The sequence below is a fragment of the Grammomys surdaster genome, unplaced genomic scaffold (genome assembly GCF_004785775.1).
Source record: "Grammomys surdaster isolate TR1022 unplaced genomic scaffold, NIH_TR_1.0 591, whole genome shotgun sequence".
Classification (NCBI taxonomy): Eukaryota; Metazoa; Chordata; class Mammalia; order Rodentia; family Muridae; genus Grammomys; species Grammomys surdaster.
In genome coordinates this window covers 303196-312924 of record NW_021605010.1, presented here as the reverse complement: position 1 = coordinate 312924, position 9729 = coordinate 303196, and the positions used below count along the sequence as shown (strand labels likewise).

Below are 9729 nucleotides of genomic sequence, written 5' to 3'. Positions count from 1 at the left end.
AACTAATGCAGGGATTGGTGTGATTCTTGGGAGATTTAAGGAGAAACATAAGGAAACCTGAGGTCAATGTTCAGAAACATGTAGCTCAGGGGCCATGGGCTGAGGAGGCCTCTGCCTAGACAAAAGATGCAGGAAGACTATGCTAAAAAGAGCACGAGAAAAACTCATGAAGGTGTGTGACAGTGGCCTTTAGAATACAGAAACCTAGATAATATTATGTGAAGTAAAGACACAAGACACCAAAAATCACACACTATGTGATTCTGTTTAGCTGAACCATACATACTAGGCAAGTCTGTAGACAGAGAATTCAGACCTCATACAGAGTCCATTAACACAAATCACAGAGCATGGAGAGCTTTTAAGAGAGGACTTGGACTGTTGGGAGGAAGAGGGAAGTGACTCAGCATGAGATGTAGACTCCAGAAGTCTCTGTTCACACATCAGGAAAGACGGTTGATTGATTTCTCCAGCGCCATTCACAGAGAAGAAGAACATGCCTTGGAGCTTTGGAGAACCACAGTAGGAGGAAGGATGTGAGCAGCAATCTATGGCCTGGTTTCCAGCAGTTCTCTCAGAGGCACAAAGACAGAGCCATTCTCAACAGAAGTGGGGACACCTGACTGCCTCAGCCCAATCAGCGGGCTAAGAAGCAGATCTGGTATGTTGGCGGTATTTTTCCAATACCGCTTTCCATGGGAGTGAGATCAATGTCCTTAGGAGCAACATTGCTTGACACAGAGAAGTTCTGGAGGATGGAGGTGAAGAAAATGAACAATTCGTTGCGGGCAATGCCTTCGCCAAGACAAATGCGCTTTCCTGAGGACACAGAAATTGATCCATGTGAGCACCCATCCACTGTATAGCCTTTGGACAGTCACATCCCTAAACCCATTTATATATCCCTGCCTACTGACATAAACAACAATGATTTTGACCATCACCCTGTAATTCAAGTAGGAAGGTGAAGAGAATTTTGTAGGCAAATGGAACTAAAAAATATCATCTGAGGGAGGTAACCCAGACCCAAAAGAACATGTATAGTATGTACTCACTGATTAGTGGATATTAGCCAAAAAGTACAGGTGGATACCAATGATATACCCCAAAATCCTAAAGAAGCTAAACAAGAAGGAAAGCCCTAGCAAGCCTGCTTGAATCTCACATAGAAAGGGGAATAAAATAGTCAGAGGAGGTAGAGAGTGGGAGGGAACTGGGTGGGATGGGGCATAGGGAGGGTAATGGGGGCGCCTGGGTCATGTGTGAAGAGAGACAGGAGAGAGTGCCAGGAGAATGAATGGAAATTTGCAGCTGCTGGGGAGGAGGGAAAAGAAAGAATCTCTAGGAAATTCCAGAGACCTAGGATGGGGGAGGGCCCCAGAAGCTATGGAGGTGACTTTAGCTGAGACTCATAGTTATAGAGATATAGAATCTGAAGAGTCCACCTCCTGTAGCCAGGCAGAACCCCAGTGGATGGACAAGGACACCAACCCACTCACAGATTTTCAGTCAAACATTTGTCCTGTCTAAAAGAAATGCAAGGACAAAGATAGTGCCGAGACTGAGGGAACAGCCAAGTAACAACTGGCCTCACCATCCCATGGGCAAACATCTATCCCCAATACTATTAATAATACTCTGTTATGCTTGCAAACAGAAGCCTAGCATAGCTGTCCTCTGAGAGGCTCCACTCAGCAACTGACTGAAACAGAAGCAGATATCCACAAATATTGGACAGAACTCAGGAACTCTTATGGAAGAACTGAGTGTCCCAAATTCGATAAGAACACACAAAAAAACCAACAGAGTCAAGTAACCTGGACCCTTGGGGCCTCTCAGAGACTGAACCACCAACCAAAGAGCATACAAAGGTAAAATCTATCCGCCCAACCCCCACACATATGTAGCAGGTGTGTAGTTCAGTCTTCATGTGGGTCCTAAACAACTATAGCGGGGTCTATCCCTAAAGCTGTTGCCTTTCTGTGGGATACTGTCTTCTGGCTGGGCCACTATGTCTAGCCTCAGTGAGAGAGGATGAGCCTAACCCTGCAGAAACTTGATGTGTCAGCATTGGGGGATACCCACAGGGGTCCTACACTCTCTCAGAGCCCATCTCTGTCTGTTCTCAGCCCTACACATATGCCGAGACTGCATTTTTCTTTTTGCCAATGCTTGTCACATCAAATTTGGCTCTGCCTCTCCAGAGCCACAAAACAGCTCTTTCCTCCCTGAGCTAACAGCCTCAGGCCTACATTCTGTCTGCCTTGCTCCTACAGGATTATTGACTTATTATTAGATGTAGTTAAAACTCATAATTTTGTGTTATTAATTGAAAGTCTATGCTCAGATAAACTTAAATCATGTGACATGATTCCATTCTGGGATATAACCAACACATGGCTAGTTGCCATCTTTATTAAGGACTGGAGAAGGTAGAGCCATAGATTTACCACCATCTTGACTAAGGGTACTCACATACCTGGCAGCAATCCCTGCTATGGGAACTCATAGCTTCACTACCATCCTGATTAAGGACAGCAACATGTGCCTTGGGAAGCAGGTCTCCAATGGTATTTTGAATTGCAATAAGATGTTTGTATGATTTCTGTACTGTCTTGACAAATGGTTTACAATATTGCTGTATGTTTTTACTCTTTAAATGGTAGTGTATTTTAATATTATTTTGGAAGTTTTACAGCATTGAACAGTTTATAGATTACTGCTTTAAAAATATGTTTGGCCTTGTTCGAGGCCAGCCTGGTCTACAGAGTGAGTTCCAGGACAGCCAGAACTACACAGAAAACCCTGTCTCGAAAAAAAAAAAATGTTTGGCCTTGCTTTTGCTTATGCTATTAAGCTATAACATAGCCTTAAGATTTTTATAAGCTATAGATTTTTATAATGATATATCCTATTAAGGTCAAAAAGTTGCCACTCTCTTTATAGACTATGTTTAAAGATTAAAAGCTTTCATTCTCATGCTAGAAGAGTTTTAATTCAAAAAATCATGATTTTTTTTAAGGCTCAAACCTAACAGGTTGTAGTCTCAAAAGCCACTATAATTAAATACAAATAGACAGTCAGTTACCTTATAAATGACCACATTCTTTAATGAGTTCAAAATTATATTTAAAGGCATACTAAGGACTGATGCAGTTAATTGTAATATTAAGCTTCATTGAACCTCCTGTTTTATGTTTGCTAGGTATAGTTTAGAGCCAACAAATAAAAACAGATATAAGTTGTTTAACCCAGATGTACTTTATAGGTACTAGCCTTAAATCCTGTCAGAGATCTGCTGAATATGACATTAAATGTTTAAACTTATTATGACAGACACAGAATCCCAAATGCTAATGGTAATACACCCCACTGCAAGGTCTCCAAGAATATATAGGTACAGTGATGAAGAACTATCCTAGATTGTTATACCCCAACCATTAGCCAAGACTGCCCCACTGCCTTGTCTACTGTCAGGTCCTAGCCTGAACTGTGGACAGAGAACACCCAGAGAGTTAATAGTTCCCTCTCATGCTCCATCTCCACAAGGAAAATAAAAAAGCCTCTCATCTTCTGGGCATGGTGGATTTACTGCCTCTGCCATGTTGCCATGGAGCCCAGAGGAATCTGGGAGAACTCTCTAGGTAGCAGATTATGAACTAATCAGTCATTTTAATTAATAAATGGCATCTAGATTATAATTTATTCTTCTCAGGTCTCTGATCACATTGAAAACTAAGCTATCTGTAACCTGACAGCTAGAGGACAAGAAGCAACTGCATCCTTACCCCAAGGTAATCAACAAACACGGTAGCTCATTAGTCAATTCATTAGCTAGTTAAAACTACCACATCTGTTATTAGAAAGGCAAACAGGTTTGCCTTGCTCACAAGCTTCATGTTAAAAGCTAAACAGGTTTCAGATGTAGATTTTTGCTTTTCCCTTCTCTAAAGGAACTCACCTTACAGTGGCTGTTCCCAATGATCAACCACCTGTAACTCGTGGTAAATAATTGAGAGGAAACAGGAGTATACTTTATGCAAGGTCTGAGGGTCTGAAAGCTTAAGTTATGAGGATCTAAGAAACAGTTTTTCGGGTCTAAGAAACTGTTTTGAGCTTTGTAAATGCAAGTTGTGGAGGTTGAAGGATGTGAAAAACTAGGATGGTGACAGGAAAGTGGTTTAACATACATAAAAGGAACAAAAATTCTTCAGATTTCTTCCCCTCATTATGCTACTATGATATTAGTATTTCAAAAGTTCAGAGTTCCAATGTTAATCAATGAAATTCTGATAAGTTACTAGCCTAACTCTGATACAACTTACCACTATATGGTCCACTATCACACTCACAAGTTCAAGATGTTGAGTTTCTTTTGATTGTCTTTTAACTATAGACTTAATGATGTTTTTCATTGTGCTAAATGTATGTACATCCTGTCTTCTGAATAGAGAGGGAAAATCCCTTTTGCTCCTTCTACTCCATGGAAAGTTTCTGTCTTCCCTGAGTTCACCTTAAACACTGTTCATGCTTTTCACAAATATTGTTTACCAAGTCTCTCCTATGACACAATAGGGTATTTAATATCTTGTTCTACAATGGGAATTTCAAAACAGACTACAATTCACATTTCTAAAATTTATCTCTTTTGTAAACTTAAAAAGACTCTTGTAAGCTTCAGGAAGCATACTCTGATTCACCTCTCCTGGGTCAAATGGACTCCATCTGGATGAGTGCCCCTGTCAATCAACAGCCTAACTTCCCAACCTGTTACCTATTCCAGAGGGTGGGGTCCAACCCAATTCCCCTGGTTTTGCGTCTCCCCTCCCCCAACTACCAAGACCATGGGCCTAGGGTTTTAATGGTACACCTAAGAAAATAGTCTTGTCCCTAACAAACTTAACTTCATTTTCTCCCTCTAATGTGTATATGTGTTTCAGGATCCTGCCAAATTCACATGTTTACTCATCATCTGCATCCAGAACAGTTCCAGAGAAGCTACCCACAGGTGCTCCTGTCTACTCTCACAGGCTTTTCTACTGGGCCTGCCCATTCCTAGCAGAAGAACCTCCCACAGATCCTAGAATGCTGTGACACATCCAACTTTCCCAGGACTTGTCCAACATCCCAATTTTCTTAGGGTCTCTAAAAACAGACCATCACTCCAAACCTTGCAAGACGTAGTTGAAACATGACAACCACACACCTGCTCCATCTCTACCCATTCCTAGTTCCCCATTTTTATTTAAACGAGAAGGGAGAAAGGTCGCTTTACAGGCAATTCCACCAAACTTCTCCCAGGGACCTAGCAACAGCTTGCATCATCGTCTGCCACCATTGCTTGGCAGGTGCAAGCCAGATTCAGTAGCAACATCATATAAAAAGGACTGCTCTCTACCCCACATCCCTTCTCCCCCTTTCTCTACTCTATCCCTCATCTCTTGCTCACTCGCTTGCTCTCTCTCTCTCTCTCTCTCTCTCTCTCTCTCTCTCTCTCTCTCTCTCTCTCTCTCTCCCCTTCCCCAACCCCCGCACTGTGTTCCTTGGCCAGCTTCTCTTTCTGTCATTCTTTCTTTCCTCCTCTGTCCCCCTTTTCTAAGTTCTCACTCCCCTTTCTTCCCCAAATAAACCTCCATTATACCAGATCTGTCACAGGATGTGACTTACCAGGAGGAATCTTTGGCATGGGCCCCGCCAGGTATCTATCCCCTTACCCTCAGCTGCCGCTGTGTTAAATTTCTTAGCATTGCCTTTAAATACTTTCTAAAGTCCTCCTGACCTGGATGCTCCTTTAGATCAAGATTCCCCTCATGGGGCTGTAGCCAGCTTAAATGGGATTGTTCAGGCAAAGCAGCTGGGATAGACTCAGTAAACAGGAACCTATTGCTATTTGTGTCTCAGAGGGTGGGCCTGCCCTCTAGTGTCTGGGAAAGGAATCACAGTTCTGTCTCACCTGTGGAAAAGGGCATAAAAGCTTCAGTTTTCTTCAGTGCCCCATTGGCATCTAGGAAGTGCTCAGGATTGAAGGTGTCTGGTTGTTCAAAGTACCGTGGGTCATGGAGAGCTGAACTCAGGACGGGGTACACTTCGGTGTTCTAGGAGAAGTTATGAGATAAAGATGTTAACATATCCTGACTCCCATATGAAAGCAGTCAGTCCCTAAGACAATGCAGAGAAAACACAAGACAGGATGCGGTTGGTGATTAGGAACATAGAATATGCTCATGGAGTAGTGATGAGGAATTGCAAGCGGTCTCACCTTGGGGAGGAGGTACCCTCGGAACATGGTGTCTTTGGTGACTCTGTGTGGCACACCAATAGGTATAAGATCAGCAAATCTCTGAATCTCATGGATGACTGCGTCAGTGTATGGCATTTTGGAGCGGTCATCAAGGTTGGGTAGCCGGTGTGAGCCGATCACCTGATCAATCTCCTTTTGGACTTTCTCTGCACAGGAAAGGAGGAAAGTAGACCTGCTTTACCGGCTTTGTAGCAATGATATTGTATTCTATCAGCCAACGACACAGGACAACAGTGAAGTAAGGAGACTCTGCTGAGAAACTGAGAGCTTTCGAGGATTAAAAACAACTGTCCCATTCTTAAGTGCCCGTCTCTCTGTGACCTTGTTTAAAACTATTATAAATCTCTCCTCCAGGAGATTCACCCACATTTCAGCGGGGCTTCACTAAAGAAAGAAAAATAGACAGCAAAGGGCTACTGTACAGGGAGACTTGAGAGAAACTGTGATGAGGCAAGAGTGTGAGAGAGAGAAGAGGAGAAATTCTCACCTTGGCAATGAATTAACTACACAGACACACACACACAGACACATACACACACACACCATAACCTAACATGGAACTTTATATTAATAACTTGAAGCTTTGTCCTCAGAAATATAACAGAGAAGTAGGTAGATTAGTAAATTAAACCATCAAAAGAAGCATGTAGAAATGAATACATAAGAAAATCAATGGATAAATGAGTGTATGGACAGGTTCATGAGGTAATGAAATGAACACACTAAGCACTGGATTATATATTCAGCTTGTAGGTCAACAGATGATTCCATTGGTGGATGAATGGGAGAATGAATAGTCAAACAAATGAGAAATTCAAAGACCACTTAGTGAAAGGAATAGGGAATGCAACCTCTTGATAGGAGAGATGATTGTATGAATGAATCAATGGCCAATAGTTTATTCAACTCTGTCGATCAAAGGAACAACACTTAAATTGATTCATTGAAATAAATAAATATAATGTCTACTTTGGTGGTTAAAGAATCAATAAATACACAAATAATTAATCAGTTAATTTATAAGTGGCTGACTGGAAGGATTCAAGGTGGATATGTGTTTGTGTGTGTGTGTGTGTGTGTGTGTGTGTGTGTGTGTCTACACATGGGTGCATGAGTGCATGTGAGTGTGAATAAGTGTCTAGTATAAAGATAGAAGGAGCTTTTAGGTTGGGGCAGACACAGAGTTGGTCTGCTCCTGAGGAGATACTGAATCCTGAGTCATCCTAGAGGAGCCACTGCACTCAGAGCAGCCGGTAAGAACTCCATCTCACTCCCTAAGCCTCACAGATACATCTGGGAGCCAGGGACATTCAGGACACACCAGCTACCCAAACCCCACCCCTCCAGAATTCCACTTCCCTTCCGACCCTTCCTGGTCTTTTGGGCTGGGGCAGACACAGAGTTGGTCTGCTCCTGTTCTGTGGAGATACTGAATCCTGAGTCATCCTAGAGGAACCATTGCACTCAGAGCAGCCAACACAGAGTTGGTCTGCTCCTGTGGAGATACTGAATCCTGAGCCATCCTAGAGGAGCCACTGCACTCAGAGCAGCCGAGGAGCCACTGCACTCAGAGCAGCAGACACCAAGGCAGTTTGCACTTGGGAGACATCATATCCTGAGCCATCCTAGAGGAACCACTGCACCCAGAGCAGAAGGATTTCCAGATCCAAGAGGTGGCCTGAGTCCCAGGAGTTCTTCCACCCAGGAGATTAGGATCAAAAGACCACAGAGACATCCGGACTCTGAGGAGCTCTGCAACAGGCAAGATAACTGGAAATACAGACTCCAGTCTTACACAGTGAGGGCAGGTAACACTAGAGTTAACCAGATGGCGAAAGGCAAGCGCAAGAACATAAGCAACAGAAACCAAAGTTTCTTGGCATCATCAGTACCCAGTTCTCCCAATATAGCAAGTCCTGGACACCCCATCACACCTGAAAAGCAGGATTCAGAATTAAAATCACTTCTCATGATGATGATAGAGGATTATAAGAAGGAATTAAGTAACTCCCTTAAAGAAATACAGGAGAGTACAAGTAAACAGATAGAAGCCCTTAAAGAGGAATCACAGAAATCCCTTAAAGAAATGCAAGAAAACACAAAGAAGGAATTAAACAAAAACATTCATGATCTGAAAATGGAAATAGAAACAATAAAGAAAGCTCAAAGGGAGACAACCATGGAGACAGAAAACCTAAGAAAGAGATCAGGAGTCATAGACGCAAGCATCATCAACCGAATACAAGAGATAGAAGAGAGAATCTCATGTGCAGAAGATAACATGGAAAACATTGACCACAGCTGTCAAAGAAAATGCAAAACTGCAAAAACTCCTAACCGAAAACATCCAGGAAATCCAGAACACAATGGGAAGACCAAACCTAAGGATAATAGGTATAGATGAGAATGAAGATTCCCAAATTAAAGGGCCAGTAAATATCTTCAACAAAATTATTGAGGAAAACGTCCCTAACCTAAAAAACAAGATGCCCATAAACATACAAGAAGCCTACAGAACACCAAATAGACTAGACCAGAAAAGAAATACCTCCCGTCACATAATAATCAAAACATCAAATGCACAAAACAAAGAAAAAATACTAAAAGCAGTAAGGGAAAAAGGTCAAGTAACATATAAAGGCAGACCTATAAGAATTACACCAGACTTCTCACCAGAGACTATAAAAGCCAGAAGAGCCTGGACTGACATCATACAGAAGCTAAGAGAACACAATTGCCAGCCCAGATTACTATACCCAGCAAAACTCTCAATCACTATAGATGGTGAAACCAAGATATTCCATGACAAAACCAAATTTGCACAGTATCTTCTCACAAACCCAGCACTTCAAAGGATAATTGATGGAAAATGCCAACACAAGGAGGGAAACTACAACCTAGAAAAAGCAAGGAAGTAATCTTCCAACAACCCCAAAAGAAGATAACTATACAAACATAATTCTTCACCTAATAACAAAAATAGCAGGAAGTCACAATCATTTTTCCTTAGTATCTCTTAACATCAATGGTCTCAATTCCCCAATAAAAAGACGCAGACTATCAGACTGGATACACAAACAAGACCCAGAATTTTGCTGCATACAAGAAACGCACCTCAGTAATAAAGACAGACACTACCTCAGAACAAAAGGGTGTAAAACAATTTTCCAAGCCAATGGTCCCAAGAAACAAGCTGGAGTAGCCATTCTAATATCAAAGAAAATCGACTTTCATCCAAAATTAATCAAAAAAGATAAGGAAGGACACTTCATACTCATCAAAGGAAAAAACTACCAAGGAGAACGCTCAATTCTGAACATCTATGCTCCAAATGCAAGGGCACCTACATACATAAAAGAAACTTTACTAAAGCTCAAAACACACATTACACCTCACACAATAATAGTGGGGGATTTCAACACCCCACT

At 41.9% G+C, this 9729-nt stretch overlaps 1 protein-coding gene across 1 annotated transcript in view; it reads right to left on the bottom strand.

The window, feature by feature from the left end:
* Positions 1–246: 246 nt before the first annotated feature.
* LOC114633369 (cytochrome P450 2B1-like) overlaps positions 247–9729 on the bottom strand; it is a 39487-nt gene continuing 30004 nt past the window's right edge. Inside the window, exons 3-5 of the mRNA XM_028781948.1 lie at positions 6260–6473; positions 5954–6095; positions 247–819 (exon numbers count right to left, since the gene is read on the bottom strand). Coding sequence (XP_028637781.1) covers positions 638–819; positions 5954–6095; positions 6260–6473 — 538 coding nt within the window. The 3' untranslated portion in view covers positions 247–637. The remainder of the gene's footprint in view (positions 820–5953; positions 6096–6259; positions 6474–9729) is intronic.